Source organism: Notothenia rossii (genome assembly GCF_949606895.1).
Source record: "Notothenia rossii genome assembly, chromosome: 5".
Classification (NCBI taxonomy): Eukaryota; Metazoa; Chordata; class Actinopteri; order Perciformes; family Nototheniidae; genus Notothenia; species Notothenia rossii.
This window is the reverse complement of record NC_136903.1, coordinates 36,201,988-36,225,759: the sequence shown is the minus strand read 5'-3', so window position 1 is coordinate 36,225,759 and position 23,772 is coordinate 36,201,988. Positions and strand designations below refer to the sequence as shown.

Genomic DNA, 23,772 nt, shown 5'->3' with positions numbered 1-23,772 from the left:
GACAGACCACGGCTCTCTCTCTCTCTCTCTCCTTTCTTTCTTTCTTTCTTTCTTTCTTTCTGCCATCAACCAGACGACGGCCCCCGTGCTTTGTTTTCCGACTCTGATAGAAAGAAAGTTTAAAAGAAAACAAGTGTGTTGTGTCTTTAAGATTCAGAAAGGAAAGCTCTTAAGGGGATGAAGGGACTTGAGTCACAAACCTTTCCTAAATTCAGCTTCTACTGTATGCAACCTAGATATGCCCCAGACACTCTTCTCAGAACTGATTTTGAATGTTTTATTGCTTGTATCTAATGACATAGGAATTTAAATATCTTCAAATGCCTTGCATAAAAGTGTTTAACTTACGTACTCAAACTATTTCCACAAAAAACAAGATGATAAGAGATAAGCACTAGAAACAGGATGATTGTTTGTGAACTTTTATCTTTTGTCTGCACATTCCTTTAATGGACAGCAAAAGTCAGAGTGTGTCCTGACTTCAGACCCCATTACCACAAATAAATAAACAAACACACACACACACACACACACACACACACACACACACACACACACACACACACACACACACACACACACACACACACACACACACACACACACACACACACACACACACACACACACACGTACTCCCGGCTGAGAGCCAACAAAAGGTAGGAATCCGCAGAAAAAATGTTAACTTGTTTCCCTCTCCTCCCCCTTCTTCACATTTTTCTTTTCTTCATACTCCGGCCCCCCCTCCTACCCCAGTCCCTGCACAGCTGGGACATAGCAGGTCCTGCTAAAACACACATATACTGAGCCACAGGGGGCTGAAGGACCAGACAAACACCAACACAAGGCACAGGACTTTTTCTCTCCCAGGAATTCAGCTTCTGTCACACACACTCACCAGATAGTTCATTTTGTCCCTGCTGCAGTGAGGCGGCGGTGCTAACGGGGCAGGGCTGTAGCTCAGCCCCTGTGAGACACTTTGCCAACTCGATCCTCAGCACAGAGTAGATCCCAACAGATCCCAAAAAGTCCTCCAGGTCTCCTGCTCCGCCCTCCTTTCCTTTCCCTGAGTCCTCCCTCCTGTGTGTGTCTCCTTCTGCCTTGTTCAGTCTTGTTTTCAGCAGTGGAGCAGACCCCGACACATTCTGCTGCTCTGTGATCTCATACAGCAAGAATGAGACTGCTGCTTGGCCCATTTACTTCCACCCCGCTCGCCCCTTCTCTCTCCCTTGATCTCCCTCTCTCTCTTGCCTGAGGAAAAGAGGGAGGAGTGTGTAACCCGACACGTCACTTCCTGCAGGATCCTGACATTCCCTCGATCCAGTCAGGCCATTGGCCAGAGGAGCTCTTCTCATGTTAATCAGCTCTGCCCTCTCACTGTCCCATCCCTTCTCCCCCCTTCTCTCTCTCTCCCCCTGGCTGTAAGGGATGGACAGTGCTGCCCATGAGCAAACAGTAACAGCTAACTGTCTCTACCCTCAAAAGGCTGGTCCTCCGTAAAAACTGCCTTAAAGGGTCACTAATCCTAACCCTAACCAACCCAGGGCTGCTGCAGAACAAAAACTGGTCAGATAGCTTCCGATAGTCCCTCTTGTCTCTCTTCTGCCATTCTCTTGCACTATTTTATTTCTGTTTCTATTAGCACTATTTATATTTATTGCTGATGTCTTAATGTTTATTGTATGTTGCATTGATGGAGGAGTCTGGGAATTGGGAAACTATGCTGTAGCTATTGTGCATATGACAATAACACCTCAGAATGTTACCAATGTTTAATAGCACTTATAAATGTATACTTATTAACTGTTATAGCAACTTCTTAAATTACAGTGCAAAAATGTAAACAATTCAACAGTCGAGCAAACAACTCAACACATATGAGAAATAATGATTCTATTATAGGCTACCTATATCTGAATCTGAAGTGAATTATACATTAAATGTTACCTTGAGTTTAAAGAGAGCAGTTTTTACAATGGTATTCCTCTGAAAATGTTCAATCAGCCGTTTGGAATAAAGGTCAGAAAAAATTATTACAAGATATTGACGCTTCAAATTAAGTAAAAATGGAATGTTGCAAAAAGTTGACTTATAACTTTGCTGGAAACCACTATGGTAATACAGATTTGCCGAAAGGTTAGTTTGTGTCTCCATATATCTATTTTTTTTTAAATATGTCCATTAATATCTTTCTCACAAAGTCATGAGTTCATGAAAAAAATGAATAATGGTACGCGTGTGGCGCAATGGACTAGTGCGTTGGTGTTGGGATCAGGGGAGCACAGGTTCAAACCCCTCTGCAGTCAGCATATCGTTGTGTCCCTGAGACACTTCACCCCAAATTGCTCCTGTGGGGATTGCCCACAGTATTGAGTATGTAAGTCGCTTTGGATAAAAGCATCTAACAAGTGACATGTAATGTAATGTAACTGGTGATATACTGTAATTTGATTGGACTCAATAATTCAGTTTTGGTCATGGTACAATGAGAGCGCCATTAAGGAGTCTTCATACCTGAGTCTTTACATAATTAACCAAGGACATATTTGGCTCAGTGAGAACAAGTTGGACTGCTGCATCATGAGACTGGAGCTCATAATAATAATAATAATAATAATAACTTTTATTTATATAGCGCTTTTCAATAACCCAAAGTCGCTTACAAAAAAAAAATTAAAAGTACAGAAAGGGGGTGAACAGGCAGAAGACAACATATTGGACAAGAAAATTGAACATGAACATTACATGAACAGGCAGAGGACAACACAGGGGGGGAGCAAGCATAGGACAACGAGCAAAAGACAACATAATGGAAAAGAGGAAAGAAAAAGTTGATGAATGTATGAATAAGAGATGCAGCGTGGGGTGAATAAGAGATACAGCGTGGGGTGTGAGTGAAGTCAGTGGGTTGGGGGGTAGGGTAAGTTGAAGGCTTGGGAGAAGAGGTATGTTTTCATGACATTGTGACACCAAGAAACTTGCTAAGCTCCTATCTCTGACCCCCAACCCTCACACAGACACACTATCAAAGGTTAGGTCCTTACTTTCTGAGGGTCGTCCACAGGGCAATTGAGGGGTTTTCAACAGGAGGTTTCTGAATGTGCTGCTTTTTTATTTTCAGTTTGAACCACTAACTGGGCCCTGAAGCTATGTCAAATATAGATTAAATCAAAACAGATCTTTCCCTTTGATCCACAGTCAGTGTTTCCCAGCACCATGAAAAAACACAAGAAGAGGATATTTGGTCTGGTTTTTTCGGCAGTGTTTCAGAGTGAATAGAGTATTTACAAAAACTGCACACAAAGGCAGATTTTAACCAAATTAGAGATTATTTAGTTCTGATAGAATTATATACTGAGGAAAACACTTCAGTATATTCTGTCACTACGCAACCGCCAAACCCCATGAGCGCTATATGCACCATCAATAACAAATCTGCAGTGCTGCTGGTATTATTAATATTCAACCAGAAAAGTGGAAATAAGTAAGGCAACAGAGGAAAAAGTGAAAATGGAATAAAATGGGGGAAAAAACAGGCTGTATACTCTGAGAGACTCTGAGAGATGTAAAGGGGAGATACAGTATACTGCAAGTGGCTTTAGAGTACATATGGATTTTTAAATGGCTCTGGGGTTATTCTGTACAGTGCTTATTGTCACACATTGCACATTAACACAATAAAAGAATGTTATATTTCATACATTTTCCTGAGCAGTCCCTTTTGCAGATCAAAAGGAAAGGCACAGTGACTTTGCCAAAAAAACTAAATACAAACAATATCTTGATTCAGGACGTCGATACTATGGCTCAACGCCAGTCAACTCCATTACCGTCCCTACCAATGCGTCCTAAGTCCTGTACAAAAAAAAGACAAGCAAGCTCTTATTTTTGTTTGGGTCTAGCAACCGTTTTAACTTGGTGTAACCTTGCGTTATACCAAGTTAACACGTAACCGGTCGGCACCAGGACTAACTGGACATTTTCCAGCACATGGCCACATTTTACTCTCCAATACTTTTTGGTCGGCCTGCTGATTTCTATGCCTAAGGTGATCAGCACAACTTCACAGGTAGTGTCACAATGAGCATCAGAAATAGTGTGAATAGTTCACATTCTCATCTCTGATCTTTAGATTGTCGTGAAGTTTTGCAGAAGGTTCAAATTCGGTAAGACTTCTGATATTGCCTAGGTCCGACCTTTGAATTTGTAATTGGCTGAAATGATCCGTCTGGCATGAAAGAACGATTTCTCGGTTGAAAAGCAATGAAGCCCATCAGCGACACAAGGCGTGACTAACCCTGTTCAAGCTGTGCGTCGTAGAGGGCATCATGTCCCGACATCACAGTTTATTTTCACTCTATTCCGCTCCACTCTTTGCCAGAACAATCAAACATCTCCAGTAATCTCGGTCCAGTCGGTGAATTTAAAGGTCTAGACTCAGGCAAGGCCACTTTTAAAGACCAGGCAAAACCATTAAGTGGCATGGCTTTTGCATTAGTGTTGATCTTGAATGTTGTTCGATTCAGGAAGGTACATTGGTTTCTAATATTGCAATCCCCTACACCAGGGTTCTTCAACATTTTTCAGGCCAGGGACACCCAAACTGATGGAGAGCTGGAGCAGGGACCCCCCTACTATATGTATGGCATACAATTGTGTTTTATATTAGATGGGGCCTAGTGCCGTGTATAAACATAGCTACTCTGTTATTGTACATTCAATACTAAGCTATTCAAATAATACACAGGTTAATATATTCATGTTTTTATTTTAAACATGTGCAAGGTACAGGGTGGCCGTGCCACTACCATTTATAAACATACATCTTGAACACAACACAGAGCTATTAAAATAATTCACAGATTCAAGTTTTAACTTCAAACAAGTGCAAGGTACAGGGTGACCATGCCACTGCCATTTATAAACATACATCTTGCACACAACACTGAGCTATTAAAATAATTCACAGATTTTAACTTTAAACATACATGTAGAAGGGACAGTGAATCCTCAAACCATCTGTGGATGGCACACGTACTCCCACATGAGTGAGATGTCTAGCCCTGATGAGTAGCACACAGCTTATCTAACCTTGGACGGATGGAGGTTGTCAGGCAGGGGGTCCTATCAGCCTCAGGCTGCAGCCTTGACCTGTATTTGTATTTCAAGTAAGCGAGTGAGGAAAATCTACTTTCGCAAAGATAGGTCGTTGCAATGGGCAAAAGGCTCATCATAGCTTTTCCTGCCAATTGCGGAAAGTCTGTCTGGTAAGAGATCCAGAACTGGGTGAGTGGTTTTGTGCCATATATGTGTCTGAACGTACTGTCTGTGGATAGTTCGATTAGCTGATCCTCCTCTGTCACTATCAGGCGTGTGCCGTCTGCTGCGTTGTCTGTGAATGGAAACAGTATCCATGTCTTGTCCCTGCGCCAGGAGTCAGCAGAAAAGTAGTGCCCAAATTGTCCCTCAAGCGCCTCCAAATGTGCAAGAATTGTGCGTGTTACGGGGGGCGAGAGCACAGCAGAATCTCCCAGCTCATCCACTGATGGAAACATGGAAAACATTTCCTCCCCGATGCGCTCCCTCCATCTTTAGATTTTTTTCAGAAAGCCTTCCATTTTGTCATACAGATGAATGGCATGTGTATTGGGGCCTTGCATTGAACTGTTCAGTTTGTTCAGCTCAGCGAAAACATCAGCAATATAGGCAAGTTTGGTGACCCAAACATTGTCACTGAAAAGTGCAGCCAGCTCTGTGCGCTTTTGGAGAAGTAAAAACTCCCGAATAGACTTGCGCAATTCCAACACATGTGACAACACTGTTCCACGTGAAAGCCATCGAACCTCGGAATGGTACAGTAGCGCAGTGTGTTCTTCTCCCTCAGCAGCACAGAGATTAGAGAAGAGACGCGTTTGCAATGCGCTCTTCTTGACTATATTGACTACTTTCACTACCGAGTCCATGACATCTGCCAATTCAGCGCTCATATCTTTGGCAACAAGTGACTCCCTGTGTAGCATGCAGTGCGTCCAAATCACTTGCGGAGACACATCCCTTACAAGCGCGATTAGTCCACTTTTTGAACCAGCCATGGCTCTTGCACCGTCAGTGCACAGCGCAATACATTTTGTCCACGGAATGTAATTTTCTCTGAAAAAAATATCAATCACTGCGTTTAGGGAGGCACTTACAAAACAAAAATTCCTCCTGCATTTCCTTATCATCGACAAAGCGCACAAACGCCAGAAGCTGGGCGTCCTTAGACACATCTGTTGACTCGTCTAATTGTAATGCAAATGCATCTGCCAACCTCAGCTTCTCTATCAGTTGCACCCTCACATCAGATGCCATCTCGTCTATACGGCGAGCTATGGTTGTGTCCGACACTGGAAATGTTTTCAGTTTGTTAATGTCAATATCATTCCCATACATTGTTTTACACATATCGGTTGCTGAAGGCAATATTAAATCCTCTGCAAGTGTGTATGGCTGTTTCTTCTGAGCAATCCGAAGAGCAATTTGATAAGAGCATTTCAAAGCTAGCTCACCAACTTTGGCTGATTTTCTGATCAATATCTGTTGACCTTGGAGGGATTTGAGGCTAGCTTGGAAGTAATTCAACAGGTTTGTCTTTTAAGTGGCTGTGTGTTGTCTCCAAGTGACGCTGCAGCTTTGATGGCTTCACAGATTCATTTGAAAGAACAGTAGAGCAAATGACACACATTGGAAATTCAATGCAATCTGTCTCCTTAAAGGTAAAACCAATCTTCAGATAATTATCTGCATATTTTCGGGTCTTCTCTCGTTTGCGCTTACCCTTATTAGCTGCTACATCAGCAGCAGGTTCCACCTCGCCACTTGCATGTTCACTGGTGGTTTCTGAGGTGGATGGTATCTCTCTTGTGCTTGTGGATTTTTTTGGTGGAGTTACAAAACGATCAATTTTTATATATATATAAAGGTATGGTCTTCTCAATAATATTGCAGCGTGCTTCCTTGTGTCTGGGTCCTTAGTAAACTACTGGGGACTGAATAGGCTCTCGGCCAATCACGGGGAACCTGACAGAGCCAGCGTGTGTCATGCGGCCTCGTGATTGGCACAGCAGCGATAGGGGTGGGTCCTCCCCTTTGTGTACAGGAGGCCTGGTGGGACAGGTCTGGGGTAGTCTCCTGCTGTGAGTGAACCGGCGCCTAGCTTGAGATAGCTACTGTGTGTAGCTGAATGCGTGCATTGCTGACTGAAAGATAATGTCTTCTGCCTCCATTTCTCCGTTCGCTACAATATGTTGGATTCATGTATGCATTTAAAGACATTTCAATTTGTGGGAAAAAAAAAATTGGAAAAAAATAATAATTAAGAAATATAAAAAATGGTCTAATCAACCAAAGATTTCGCTACCCCCCTGCAGTACCTCCGCGGACCCCCTGGGGGTCGCGGACCCCCTGTTGAAGACCTCTGCCCTACACGAAAGCTAATTGGTTAAAATGAAGGAAATGTCAGACTGAAGACGGAAATGGAGTGTAACTAGTTGACAAATCTGTCTGAGAGCATGCTAATTCTGACAAGAATGTTTAATGATATGATGAAGGTCCACCTTGGTGTAACAGGAAATGTAGACATGCCAAACTGCGTCTCTGGGTTTTTTAGAACAACAATGAAGCTCTATGCCACTGAGGAAGAAGATGTCAGGCGTCGATACACACAATAGAGAATGCATTTACCTCTGGTTTGTGGACAAGAAGAAAATTACAGAAAATTGCCAGCAGTGTTCTCAGACGGTAATGACTCAGGATTAAAACAATGGGGTGCTTCAACACAACACACTATGATTATCAGTGATGCAAACACAGGTATGGTGAAAAAAGAGAGAACTATTTCGAAGCAGGAAAAAAACTGCGTAATATACCATCTGACAAAGGCCTGTGCTATAATGCTTCAATTAACTGGCTGTTCTTTATAATATACTCAGATCAATAGGAGACAGAGATGTTAAGTTATAAATCAAGGGTTTTTATTATTATTTACAGCAGGGGTGGGGAAACTTTTTCCTTTCAATTTTTACAACATCCTCCGAGGGCCGTACAAATGATTGAACTCAACCTCTGCTTAAAAAAAATTAAATCACAGCCAATTCCTTTTGCCTTTCTTTCATGCTGTGCAAAGAAAAAGCAACCTTTTAATCCAGATATCTTACCATGACTCGCGCATGCATGCATGCGCACGGTGTGGCATGACCACCAAAACAGAAAGATATGGACACAAGATGTGTGCAAATGTATTTAGTATCCATGTGAACATGATTTAAGTGGGGGGGACCTAACCTCCTCTAGGGGGGTTCGGGGGCATACTCCCCCGGGAAGATTATTTTTTTTAAATATTGAAGTTAAAAGCATCAATCTGATACACTTTCAGAGCAACATGAGGAGATCTATGGATACATCTCTCAACACCTATTTGAAACAGAACTGTGAGCAGATTTTTCTTTTTGGATATTTTACAAATCACTTAACAACTTTTTTGTTACTGTCATATCATATTTTATACCTGTTTTTCATTTAGTCTCTAATGTCTCATTAATAATTATAATGATCATATCAAGGTGTGCCTTAACCTCACTGAGCTGAGGTTATTTGAGCCTCTCAGGAGAGAGCTATCTTCCACCTGGTTGTAGAAAAGCTCTTTAAATTCGTTAGCGTAGCTAGCTAACCAGATGCTAATAACAACAGATCGCCACTGTGCTTACAACTAAAGATACAGCCACGCAAGCACTGCAGCATGTGTACGGCTCCTTATGGGTACTGCAATATTTGAAGAGCTGGAGCGGCGTTCCGGTGCTCTCCGTAAGCACTCTAGTCTATACACTCCTTTCAGACGAGACATAACCAAGTGAAGACACGTTCCGCTCGTGTTGTGTTCAAGGAACCTGTCCTTGGCCAGGAAAAACAGGCACTCGCTTGTTTAATTATTTTGCGATCTAGATTTCTTCTTATTTTTTGAAGTGAGAAGTTGTCCGTCAGTCGGACGGACTAACGGACGGACCCACCCCCCCCCCCCCCCCCCCCCAAACGAAAACTCTTCGGTTCTCCACGAATTACACAAGTCACCCAAAGCAGCGTTAAAAAAGCGGGAGGTGCCGAAAAGCGACTAATTTGCATCACTGGATTATACTCTAGGTCCCAGCAGTCAACAGCCACTGTCCTTGAGTAGAAGGCTCACCTTTATTTAAAAAAAATGTTTTGGTTATATGAATGAACACTAATTTACAAATGGCTAAGATAAAAAAAAAGTAGTTTTGCCTGTATCAAATGTAGGATGTCCAAATATGGCAGTGACCCTATGGTCCTCCCTAATATTTGAGGAACAGAAGTCACTGTGTGTCGGATGCCAAGCAGAACATTCCTCACACCTACACACGCACTTCACCCTGCCTGACCAGGGCTCTGCCCTCTCTGAGCAACGCACTGGACAACAACAGCCTCTGTCACACTGACCTACAAATGAGAGCGAAAATAAATGCCTACCACACACACACAGTCATAGAAGAACAGAAAGCAGTCATTGAGGATAAGCGATATAGGTCAATGTGAATCTGAATATGGTAATGGTCTCATTGAAGAAGTTTCTGTCTTCACTCTCAGTTCAGATTTAGGACGTCTATACCTGTACCGAAAGATTATGATGGAAAATGGACAAACAATCAGCTTTGATGTGTGTCTGGCTCAAATCTTTGTGTTGTCTCGCAACAAAGAAGCACCTTTGGTAACATTGTGTTTCATTGTATTGGTGGAAAAGCGACGTTGAGAATTATGAGTTACACATAAAACAGACAAAAGATTAATAGATTAGCTACTGTAAGCCATGTAACATGTTAAAATGCAACTAAGAAACCAATGTATTGATGGTTTTCTGTAGTAATCTGATTGAATCTCTACAGGCCTGGAAGGTCTTTGAATACCAGGAAGACACAAAGACACAAAATGATGCTGACTAAGACTATTTTGAGACCAACATTGCATTAACAAATGCACCCCCCATGCATTTCAATGAGAGCACTGCAGTGGTGCAGTAAACCTTATACAAGAGTTCTCCAGCAAACCAAAGGCAAGTCGCCAAAAAAGCGAAACCTGGCACTTAAACTCTCATTGCAACTCAGTAGAATGCCCCTGTGTTAGCCTATCAAATACATTCCAGTGTTCATTAATTGACTTGGCATAAGTGTGGGTCCAGCACATCATCAAGGACTGTAGTCTAGAGTTCACATATATTTTATTGAAATTAGCTACTTCTTTTGTTTTAAACAAACAAAAGACACAAGTTAACTTCTTATAAGACCTGGGTCACACCGTCTTCTTTGAACTGAGTGACTCGCTCGCTCGTCTTACATTATAACCATAACATAATTACTGAAATCCCTGATGAGGACTTTGCAGGTCGTTGAAAATTGTAGGCATCCATAATTACAGTGACTACATCTTGTTGTGTGTGCATGTGGCATCAGAGCGACTGTGGTGGAGGTCGACTGGTCCCCACTGATCATCTCTGGGTCTAAAAGACCAATAACAGTTCAGTTGGCTGGTTCAGCACATAACTTAGAGAGCTAATAAATGGCAGACCATAGCCTATTTTTAATAGAGGAACATATTTTTACTGGACATTATGACCCTTGATACTTATATTTATTTTAAAAAATAAGGTATTAATAACTTGTTCCAGGAATAAAGTATTTGGTGTCTAAAGACTTTAAAAATGTGTTTCAGGGTTTTTATTGTCCCCTTTTTATCGGTCCCTGCAGTTATCAATAACACTTCAACCTCTGCTGGCAGCTGACACTGTAGTTGTCCTGGTAAACCCCTACAGGTACATCTAATATGCCATATATTAATAATGAATAATGTATTTTTACAATACTGCACTATGATTCGCATTTAGTATAATTTTGACATTTTGTTTTCCTTAATGTTCCCGTATTTATTTAATAGATTTCCTGGTCAAAACGCATCCATAGTGTCCTTTAGCTAAGTCATTCTCAAAGGTTAATTATTCCAATATTTCAGATGATATACATTTTTATTTGTCGAGATTTAATTCCTATTCTTAAGCGTTGCTGAAAGGGGCAACAAAAAAAAAAGTCTTTTTTTTCTACATCACAGCCCTTCATCCTTGACTAGATTAAACTCCCATCTTAAATACAAGTAGAATCAGATGAATGACAGTGTGTGTGTGGATGAGCATTTGCATGGTTAATAACTACTGTACATTAACCCCTGTCTAGCGGCTGACACACACTAATTAATGAGCTTGGAGAGTGTGTGTGTGTGTGTGCATGCGAATGTGGTTTCATCAGTTAGCTCGCCTATTATTACAGCAAGTGATCTCTCTCAGCCTTGAGCACAGAATACAAATGGCGGCTATCGGGTGAAAACGCTGCATGTCTCATTTTGTGATGAACATGAACTGTACAGGCTAATGACTTTTTAAAACTTGGGCTGGTACAAGCCTTTGACTCATCTTAATTACATTTCCAACCAAGGAATACTAAAAAGTAGAATTTTCTGTCAACATTTTGAAGGTATATAAGGTTTCTTAATCCCCACTTGCAGGCAGAACTTTGCACTTTTTTCACAAAAAGTCTAATGACTGTAACATTTGTTGAATACTTGAGGCCAAACATTAGGGTAGGCTATATTTGATTCAACACAAGCAGCATTTAGGGCTCAAAAGAGTCACACACAACTGAACACACACACACACACACACACACACACACACACACACACACACACACACACACACACACACACACACACACACACACACACACACACACACACACACACACACACACACACACACACACACACACACACACACACACACACACACACACACACACACACACACACACACACACACACACACACACAATTCTCGCAGATGAGAATTAATCATGGTCATGCTCTGAATCTGGTTGGGTTTACATATTATTGGATCCTCTCTGTGAGTTGCTATAAGATGTCATATAGCAGTGGGTGTGAAATGGGATTCTAAAAATGATTAACCGGTACCTTAAGGGGGATGTAACAGCAGACAGGGACTATGAGTACAGACTATGTTTAATAAGAGTAACATCACCTGAAACTGAGAATTGCTGTCTCTTCTTACCTTAAAATGAGGTCTTTACAGAGTGGTGCAGTCACGACTTTGTGTAGGCTGACGAGGGAGTCAGCTTCACCAGGGTTGACAAAAGCAATGGTTGCAATGCTTCTGTTGGATTTTGAAATATTTCAGAAAACAAGATTTGTGGCAGACACACGTTTATGATACTTGCACGTTTTCATGAAGTTTAAAGTGTACATTTAGTTGCCAAAAGGAAAAAGTGAACCTATGAACCAGGCAATTAACCAACTACATCATGCTAGCATGGCTGCGCATCACCACCACTGAGCTAAAGGTTGACTCATGTTTGACATAATGACATTTAGTAGTCTACATTTTGGAGCACTTAACACAATTTTTAACTCAGATCAGATGTAGAAAATAACTAGATCCAAACCTGATTCATTTGAAAGGACATTAGCAGAACAGCATCGTGACTACAACAGGGATCCCTGGCTGGCAGCACGACAGAAGAGAGGATGTTCTCCTGCTGGAGTCATAATGATTTCTTCCATCGCCCCAAAACAGACACATACTGAACCAGTGGTGAGAACAAACACTTTGAGACAACACCACACTGTATGCCAGGGATCACCAACTACATTTGTCCAAGGGCCAAAATGCATCCAATAGACACTATCGCGGGCCAGCGATTTTTATATAGCCCAGAATTTTGAACGTATTCAGATTACTTTTGGAATACTTTCTTTTTCCATAACAGATGGGTATGTTTTGCTGCACAAGAGACACTTATTTTACTGTTTTAATGGCTTATCAAGAACTCAAACACAACATCTTGGTGTCATTCTGGACAGCTCCCTCTCATCTGCACCCCACATAAAAAACATCACCCGGACTGCATTCTTTGTACTGTCTTAAAACCTTTCCTTGGAATATCTTATGAATTGTAAGGTGTCCTTGCGTGCTTTGAAAGGCGCCCCTAAATAAAATGAATTATCATTATTACTTATTATCTGAAACTATGTAATAACTTTTAAAACTTTTTCCAGTCACTTGCCCCATGCATTCAGCAGCAGCAGGCCATTCACTTTGATTTTATCCCGTTATGAAATGTCATCATTTCGACAATAAATAAATGCTACATAAACGTTATCTTGCACATTTTATCTAACCATCTACGTTTCTAACTTTCAATATATTTTAAAAGAGATCTCTCTCTCTCATCTGCGTGCGGCCTTGCGTCCTTCAAATCCCCACAATGCTTTGTGCACGGACCAATTACAAAAACCCTTGCGGAGAATGGCTGAACCGACGCAGCGCAGCACATATTTAAATGAGTATGTAGTGGCGTAGAACATGTGTTGGTAAATATGTTACTTTGTTGCATTTGTTATCACCAAAAATGTGTTCCGTGAAAGTAAAGCAAGTTTATAACTTGATAGACATTGTGAGGTATTTATTTTCGGTACAGTTTATGTTGAAACCGTTAGAGAGAGTGGCACACTTGTTAGCCTGTTCCATTCTTCTTTGTTTTCCGAAGCCGTGGCTTGGAAGTATACTTGCTTCGTTTCTGAAGGAAGTGACTTGGAAGTATGCGACTACCAAGCCAGTATCCTCGCGATTGAGAAACGGCCTCTCTCTCGCTGACACAGACATGCTGCTGCGCTGCCGCTGTGCAGTGTGCACACAGTTCTGCCGGTAATGAATATTACATTTTGTACGGAAACTTTTCCACCAATAATTCCAATAAGTATTCCAAAATGTATTCACTTCAGGTTTACGAAAGTAACTATAATCAGATTACTCGTTTTTCAAATGTAACGCCAGCTGAATACTAAGTCAGGGTTGCCAAAAATCTGGCGTGTGACACGCTTTCACTCTCAATCTCACGCTCTCACGCTGCCCAAACTATTCTCAAGCCAAAACAAGAATACCGAAAACGAAAACTAGAAACGGTTTTGAAAGCTTTTGCCACGTAGTGATCGTCTTCTGAATAGAACATCTTTGATAATGTCTTCTGGCCAATCAGAATCAAGATAACGGCGTGGTCATACTTGACAACCTTTAGACCTCAGAAATCGGGAGCATTTCAAAATGCAAAATTGGGGGCGGGGGGTGCTAGTGGATCGCCGGAGCTGTTAGATTAACATTAACATGCTTATTGTAGTTGTAAGTGCACTGCCTTGCGGCCTGTAGCACCGTCCTTGATGGAACATATGTGTGGGCTGGATCTGTATTTTACAGGAAAAGAGTGAGCAGAGAGTAGAGTAGTTGTCGATTCTTGTTCTATTTTCTGTGAATATCTGCCTCACCCTCTCAGACTTTGACTACTAAAGAGACGTGTTACCATGGAAACCAAACAATGGTGTAGCTGTATTAAAGTCAGAGTGGAAACAGTCGTGTGTAAATCATAGGTGTAAATCAGATTTTGTCAGAAATCGGGAGAAATGCGGGAGAAATATGACCCCGGGAGGAAACCGGGAGAGGGCAATGAAATTGGGAGTCTCCCGCGAAAATCGGGAGGGTTGACAAGTATGGGCGTGGTGTTGTTGCAGGAGGTCCCGATGGAGAATACTTTTGCTGTAGTACATCTCTAATATATACATCGATACAACATTACGTGTTCGTGTAGTAATAGATTTATTTATTTTCTTCTTAAGAGAGTACCAGAATGTGTATTTTATGTTAGTATTTCAAAAAATCTCCCCAGACCCCCCTGCAGGGGTTGGTTTTTCAGCATGTCAACTCTTTCACCTGTGGAGAAATTTCAGGATTTGCTCCAGGTCACCCTTTTTAGTCACTATAAGACAAATGTGCCTTTTTATTTCATACAGTTAAATTTGGATTGAGACAGGGAAATAATCTAAACCTCACGCGTGGCGTTTCACTGTCAAGGGGCGCGTGTATGTGATTACATTGCGAATACTGATTTGAGCCCCACCACTGTATGGGTTAGCCCTACCATAGATTACCCAACAAAAATACTCTGGAGCAACTGCCGACCCGTATTGCGCATGCGCAGATCTAAGCTCCAGTAGAAATGATAAAAAAGTTAAAGTCTGCTGCTTATTGTTCTACTAGGCCAAAATAGAGTCAAAGAGTATATGAGAGTGAGAGTGTGTTAATTAATATATTTGGCAGTTTGGAGTAAGTCTGGAGATTTGTTTGTGTGTGTGGGTTTCATGTATAGGCCTCTCACGATAATTAATTTTGTTGGAAATTATTGCGATAAACGATAATATTGTCGGCACCGTTGTATGACCATTTTAGACCACTGACATAATGGTAATATATAATAATAATTCAAGTACATCCTTTCAAACTGCTAGTTCCTATATATATCCTCATGTAAATGGCAATTTATCGAGTTCATTTTTATTTATCGTACGATAAGTCAATTAATTGCTTATCGCGACAACAACAATAAAACAGTGGAAACAAACATGTGTTTGACTTTCATTAGTGAATGAAACTGGGTGCCCTTTATAGTCTGTGTCCAATATTGTGTATTTGTATATATTGTATATATATCCTATATATATGATAAGGTCCCGCTGCTGACACGATAGCAGTCATTTTGTGCGCATATGTGTAATTAAACCCATGATATCAAAATCTCACTCCAGCCAGATACCCAAAGTTGGCAACCCTGTGAATACAGTTAGCCTACTTGATTTTTGTATTCTGATTACGTAACGCTGTTACATGTATTCCGTTACAACCTAACCCTGCTTCTAGGCTACTGTCCAGCAGCTCCTGCCTCTCTGTTGGACTCTGTCGCAGCGGGGCTACTGCTGTGGAGCGCACAAAGCAGACTCTTCACAACGAAGGATCACTTCTTCTTCAAGGCAGGGAAGGTTTCGCAGTACGCAGTCTACTGTCCCGCAGCCACTGCCTCTCTGTTGGACTCCGGTACTGCACCTTACTCACGAGACGTTGTAAAAAAAAAATGGGTGGGGGGTGAACGCACTAACCACTCCACCAACGCCACAGTCAACCCCGTCATGTGGGCCGGATGAGAATGTCTGGCGGGCCGGATGTGGCCCGCGGGCCGCCAGTTGGTGGTCACTGCTGTATATCAACATCAGATTGCATTTGATTTCAACCACTACTACAGTTTATATTTATTCTTAATATCGGGCTTTGAGCTCTGTCAAAAAAGGGATACAAAAGGATTGTATTGCACATAGCTGTGGCTGTCTCTGTATGGTTGGAGTTAAGGCCCTGACATACCAAGCAGTCACCAGAGAACTCGCTGACGCGGACGCCGACTGTTGCGTCGCCGTGTTCTCCTGCGTCTTGGCCATGTGTCGCACCGGAACACACCGCAAAAACTTCAGCCGAACACGTACGAACTGCGCATGCGTGAGTGGCAATAACTCTCCTTACCAGCAGGCGGCGGTAGTGTGTATTCGTCATTCAAAAGAGGCAACAACCGGAAGACAGAGAAGAAGAGCAGACTACGTGATATAAACAAACAACAAATAGCGTGTGCGTTCCATTTTCACTCTCGTCCATCGAAAACATGTTTTGTGCGGTACTGGAGCTATCAGCCATTGGAGTGTTGTGGAAGACATTCTCAAGCAGCCGTTTCGCTTCTCATGCAGTGATTCGCTAGCTGAACAGCCAATAAGAGTGATGTATTTGTCCGACTGCCTGTGGCCGACACACGGCCATGAAAGGCCAGATAAGGCGTGTCACGGCCGACGGTGCGGGACACACCAAATTGAGTTTGGGCGACAGGGCACGCCTCGTCGTCTGACAAACGAAAACGGCCGATTCCGACCTGGTGTGTCAGGGCCTTTAGGCAAGGGGCTTTTCCTGTGTCCTATAGACCTTGACCAGCCACTGCTTGCACTGTGGGACATTGGGAACGTTAATAGTCTGCTACCAAAAGAGATCCCGTGAATATCGCTATGAATGACAAACTTAGAAAGCAAACACCTGCCACATATTCACAGGATGCATTAAGACAAGATTTAACATTATACTTGACCTAACCCTAAGGCTCCTTACACACCAAGCCGATTTTCGGCGTCGATAGATGTCGATAGATGTCTGGCTGTCGATGAGCGTTGTGTCGCCCAACTCAGATTGGTGTGTACTGCACCGTTGTGTCTTTTCAGCCATGCCGACACCTTCCGCCGTCGATTCGACATCAGTAGGCTGTCGGCCAAAGAAATCACTCTGATTGGCTGTTCAGCTAGCGAATCAGTGTATGAGAAGCGAAACGGAAGTGAGGGATCCAAACAAACTATTAAGAAGGCAAATCTGAGATTTCATTTAACTCAAGCCCCATGAGCTTCTCGCTGTAGAGTGAAAATGGAACGCACACGCTATTTGTTGTTTGTTTATATCACGCAGCAGTCTGTTCTTCTTCTCTCGGTGTATCATGCAGTCTGTCTACCGGTTGTTGCCTCTTTTGAATGAATACACACTACCGTCGCCTGCTGGTAAGGAGAGTTATTGCCACTCACGCATGCAAAGTTCGTACTTGGAACTTGGCCGTCGGCTGAAGTCTTTGCGGTGTGTTCCGGTGCGAAACATGGCCAAGACGCAGGAGACGTGAGGCGACGCGTCCCGACGGTGTTCCTTGGTGTCAGTTTGGTGTGTAAGAGGCTTAACCCGAGCCTCACATCAGGCAATGCATAATCGCCAACACAGGCGAACAGGAGTATGGGACCAGGCACAATCCTAACCCTAACCCCAAATCCGCGATAGCCTGCACCACATTGGAAGAACAACATTTGAGATTGCTGTTGTGTGATTTTCAACAACACCCCTTTATTGGGATAGTTTAGGGAACCAACATGGTTATGTTTAAAAATGCAAATTGTCATCTTACTTTCAACAACCCTCGACTCTTCTAGTACTGGATGTTTTTTAATAAAGATGAGAGAATTTGTTCAGACCGACTTCCTGCTACAAGTAGGGGGTCGGATACACTACGGACAAACAGTCTCTCTGTGTGTAATGTCGGATACAAAGAGGTCAGGGGTCAGCAAAAAAAAAGATGTGACTGATGGTTGCACACATGCGCACACACAAACACACACACACACACATGCACATACACAATTCTTTTTAGCTTTTTGTACAAAAGGCTGATGCAGTCGTGTCTCTCATGCCTCCATCCTGGAGGTCAACAGTCTTTTTATCAGCTATAATCTCTTTCAATATGGAACTGCACTGTGTGAATGCAGCCTATTCACTGCACAGTAACAACCATCCACAGCTGTCTGGGCCATTATCATAAAACCGTGGCATGAATGGCACCCTGTCAGCGCAGCAGAAAGAAGACGAAGCATGCTGTACACCTATTGAAGAGACAGACACACTGAACTCACAGTCAGTCGTCCTCTCTGATACAGCACCATTTAACTGGAGCTAAAGCTCTGGGCTCTGTATCAAACTTCAATACGCTTTTAGGACTCACATAAATTGCAGCAAATCCCAAACTGTAAAGTACTGAAGAGTTAGAATATGATTAATTGAATAACATGTCAAACCCCAGCACCCCCTTGTGATTATAGTGAAACCTTGTCACGGACTGACAGTGGAGAATCAGCCTGCCGGAGGCAACACTTTGTTCTACTGTGTCAGACAGTCAGCCCTTTGACAGTGAGGCAGAGCACACGCACAGCCTGCACCTCTCTGACACACACTGTATGTGGAGGGCAGGCTCTCCAGCAGCCACAACATTCAGCACACTGCTTCTGTACTTTTACAAGGAGAAGTCTTCTTTTTTTCATATGACATCATATTTTTAAAATCTGATTGGGTGAAACCCTAATGCGTCTGGTGTTCTGTTTTCAAGCAAGCCCCCAGGAAGTAAGGCAGCCGTTGAAGTACATTTTCAAAGTGCAAAACAGTTGTACTACAACGTCCGTGGCGTCATTAGGCACCAAAACACTTTTTGTCATTGAATTGAAAAGAGACATTGTAAATCAGCTGATATTGTTTTTTTTTAGTTAAATCAACCACCCACGAGAAACACTTTATAGCCCTTATTTAAATCAATAAGTCCTAAAAATTGTGAAAAGCTGAGTTATTTTCCTTCTCTATTCATTTGACTGAGCCAGACCCGACTGAGAATCTTGGAGGCGGGGCTTAACAAAAACACATCTGCGCCTGCTCTTTGGGCCCAGATTCCTAGATGATCCGGGTCCTCTTGTTTTTGAGTCAGGCCATGTTGGCTTCATGCGCCACCGAGCAACTTTCATAGAAATGAACGGGCCTCAAACGCTGTATGCCGTTCTCATTTTAGATCCATGTTACAAACCCACCATCAACAGGACGTTGGATCAACCAATGTTTGAAAGCAAAGCCACACACAACGCATTGTGATGATGTGTGCCACTTTTGAATAATAAAATGTACACTACACACACATATCACTATATTTTATGCATCTTGAGTACTTTTGTGATTTCTTCTTGTACTGTATATATTATGCTCTATTTTTTGCATACTACTGGTGCGATGGCTGGTCGTATCAAACCTCCCCACAGGCTAAGCAAAGTGTTTTGGTTACCTCCTAACTCCTGCCACAGTTAGACCTAAATGTCTTCTTGACATCTAAATCAAGTGAGCTATAGAGCGGCCCCTGGACTGGGTTTTATACTCTGTTAAATGTACATCTGTATGATGTTTTAAACTACTGAAGCCTAACATTCAGTTATAGCATTTGAACATGTAAACAATAGGTAGCTCAATACTTTGTATTATGTACATATATATACATAATATATATATATATAAATATATATATATATATATATATATATAAATATGTCCATATATATGTTATGGACATATGTCACTTGCATATGTCCATAATAGTGCAAGTGACATATGCAATATTATGGCTTTACTGATAAATGTTCTGAAATGTATGTGGATCTGCATTCTAATGGGTCTGTATCATTGTTAGTGTGCTAGAGATAATGTATTGTTTTAAGTGTCTGTTGATTGATGGAAACGAGCTAATACCTATAATCTGGCATAAATTATTTGAGAGTAATGTATTTTAGGTACGGTCTTCTTCATTAAGACATACACATGTTAATATAATGGACCCTCCAGAAAAACGCGGGCAAAAATCCTTGATTATGCGATTAAACATGCAGGGTTTTTATGTGATTTTATGCGGTGAAATTGCGGGAAGTTGCGAAATATGCGGAAAGTTGCGAAAAATAATAGATTTTTTTTAAATATTGGTCTGTCTTATTTATTCTCTCTCACACACAACCTGCCACTAACGTTAAACCCCTTTCCTATTCAATTAAACACATTCAATGTTTATTTATTGCAAAAGCAATTGGGCTATTTTAATCACACTCTCTCTCTCTCTCTCACACACACACACACACACACACACACACACACACACACACACACACACACACACACACACACACACACACACACACACACACACACACACACACACACACACACACACACACACACACACACATACACACAGCCACCCACACACACACACACACACACACAAACACACTTCTGCGCCTCATTCTGTTTTCATTTACTCGTTCGTTATCTGACCAGCTTCAATCTTGTAGGCTACTCACTTCGTTTCTTGTAGCCCTTGAAAGGGTTTTGGAGGTTGATGCCTCGGTGAACGTGAGTTGTTTGGCTTTCTTGTCCGCAGCAGCAGAAAGCATTTTCTAATGTTTGAATGAATCAAAGTGGGTCGTCACCGTCGACTTTCTCTTATGCTCCAACACACAGTTGCACGGGGTGCAGAATAGTTTCCCCCCACTTTCGTGAAAGACATCGGGGTACTGCTTTGCTCGGTCTTTAGCAGAAATGTTCATCGGTAAATGAGATGGATCAGATTTTTTCATCTTGGTGTTTTCTCTCTCGTGCGAGTTCCACACGTTCACTCTACGGTGTTGTTTACCTTCTGTGATGCGCGAGCTGATGACGTGACGTCATCACTACTTCACGTCAAGACGAGTTAACTTTTTTTTCTTCTCAACTTTGTGTGGAAAAATGCGGGGATTATGCAGCCTTTTGATAAATATGCGGCCTTTTACAAATCTGCGCCATTTTGCTGATTATGCGGTAAATTCTGCGAACGCAGAATCACGTTTTTCTGGAGGGTCTAATGTAAGGCACAACATATCATCACCTGTCTCCAAAGACATGATGAGAGTCACTGAGCTCTGTAGGAGTTCAAATATCAATCAGGTCAGCTTGTGTTTCATGTCCACACATCAGAGGTTGCAAGCTGTTACTACTTCACTCCATGCTGTCACACCTACCTTCACCTGTGGCGCCCCCTGCAGGCAGCCAAACATTCTACACAACACCTGCAGGACAGGAGGGACAGCAGAATACACAGCACACAGGTGAGCATGGAAACATGAATTTGTAAAGGTTTAAAAATATATATTCATTGTGATTTCTTTACAACAGTGCATCAGCTGAGGTGTGTTTAACAGACTTTAAATGAGCCGTACCCTCACATAATTTATCATTTTAAATCTGGCCCTACCTTCCACACACACACATAGGGAGGTTACTATGGCAACCGAGCCTGAAGGGCCAGTGAATCAGTCTGCAATGATCTAGATTTGCTGATAACACATATAAAAGGACACACACACACACACACACACACACACACACACACACACACACACACACACACACACACACACACACACACACACACACACACACACACACACACACACACACACACACACACACACACACACACACACACACACACACACACTTGCAGTGTAGACAGAGCTTAACACCATACATAGGATGAGTTGAAACACACACATACTTGCACCTGCATGCCCAGAAACACAGCTGGTACAGTGCACTACCATAAGGGAGCTAAAAACACACACACACACACACACACACACACACACACACACACACACACACACACACACACACACACACACACACACACACACACACACACACACACACACACACACACACACACACACACACACACACACACACACACACACACACACACACACACACACACACACACACACACACACACACACACACTTCACATTTATTAATTTGGCATGATGGGGGAGATTTCTCTCCTTTATTAACACTGCTGAGACTGTCTTTCACTTGGCCCATATTTTATTTAATTACATTTAAGACACAAATGCCTAATAAGCTTTTACACCAGCAATAAATACTTCCAGAATCCTCCCACTGTGACAGGAGGACGGGTCAAGGACAAATTATTCACGTGGGGGTTTACACATAACATAAAAACTGTTAAATATCTCATGATGGCTGCTAAGCATGCAGCCTGTGACTCTATTGAAGACACTGAGATATCTTCATTTGCACAGATAAGATGCCTTCATGATGGGAGATGTTCTCTTTGCTCGCTGCAAGGTAGGAAGCAGAGCCTTAGAGTAGGGAAAGCAGCTAGGGGCTTCTGTTTCTATGGTAACCTCCCCTGATTGCCTGTGTCACTCTGACTGCGTCACAACCGTGGCAATTTGGAGCAGTCCGCCACTACAAGGCTGTCACTTCCGCAGGGCTGTGCCACACAGCTCACTCCATAGAGAACAGGCAGAGGCAGAGCATGAGGGTACTACTGATTATATGATGCCAACTTATTACGAATGTTTCCTCTTAAATTGGAATAACCATTTTTTATTTTAAATATAATGTGCATGCCCTTTATCTAATATTGTTTTATTTTTTGTCTATATCTTCACTTTTGCTGTAACAATGTACATTTCCCCCTACAGTATGTGGGACGATTAAAGGAAGGGTTCTGGTTCTGAATATTATAAACGTGTGACCAATGTTTTTGAAATAACTTTATTATTAATGTTTAAGGCTTTGATGGTAGACACTAGGGCTGCATAAATAATCAGAATTGTATCGAAATCAGAACAGGAACTACACCAATTGATCGCAATTGCACAAACCTAAAATTGGTATTCGTCAAACTGAACAAAATATTTTGGTGTGGTACTGATTTAAAATATTTTTCAATAATGGTAAGCATTATGATTAAAAAAAGTCATTCTTTCCAAAATCGTAAATCATATTGCATTTGGAATATGTGTCGCAATCCTACTGGACAGTCTTCTCAAAAAACTGATTTGAACCCATAAAGCCCAGTTCTCAACATTAAGACATTCATAAGATGATACAAGCTAAGGACCTAAAGTCAACAAATACCAAAAAGCCAAAGAACAAAACTAGTCACTGTGAAAAAAGGTATTGTGAGTCCTTATTCTGTGATATTTGTAAAGCCTATAGTTATATAAAGCATCATCATCCCTCTTTCATGTATAGTGATATTCGGGACCAGTCCACAAAAAACTGATCAACATATCCTCTTAGTAGATATGATCATCTCTCCAATGGCAAAATGGGACAAGTTGACTTTTTCTTTAGTATCAGGGGGGTCTTTATCCAACCATTTTGTTCAATGATTGTGAGGCATGCAGCATACAAAGCTATTCTGAGAATGTGCCTGTGTCTGCGTTCAAAATTAAAGTCTAATCCCAGAACAAAATGATATGGATTTAGAGGTATATCTTTCCCAAATACTTTCTTGAACTGGCTTTGAAAAGACCCCCCAAAAAGGTGGAGTTTAAGGGCATAATGGA

At 41.9% G+C, this 23,772-nt stretch overlaps 1 protein-coding gene across 8 annotated transcripts in view; it reads right to left on the bottom strand.

The window, feature by feature from the left end:
• The window catches only part of bcar1 (BCAR1 scaffold protein, Cas family member), a 137,744-nt gene that overhangs the window by 62,903 nt on the left and 51,069 nt on the right, over positions 1–23,772 (bottom strand). For 2 of the 8 annotated variants that reach the window (XM_079681505.1, XM_079681506.1), the window contains one exon: positions 21,409–21,456. The exons of 2 other annotated variants lie outside the window; for them this stretch is intronic. In XM_079681505.1, coding sequence (XP_079537631.1) covers positions 21,409–21,456 — 48 coding nt within the window. Of the gene's footprint in view, positions 1–898; positions 1,260–12,163; positions 12,266–12,554; positions 12,572–21,408; positions 21,457–23,772 lie in introns of those variants that run through there. 4 more of the 8 variants (XM_079681510.1, XM_079681511.1, XM_079681512.1 and 1 more) reach the window with 4 other exon arrangements.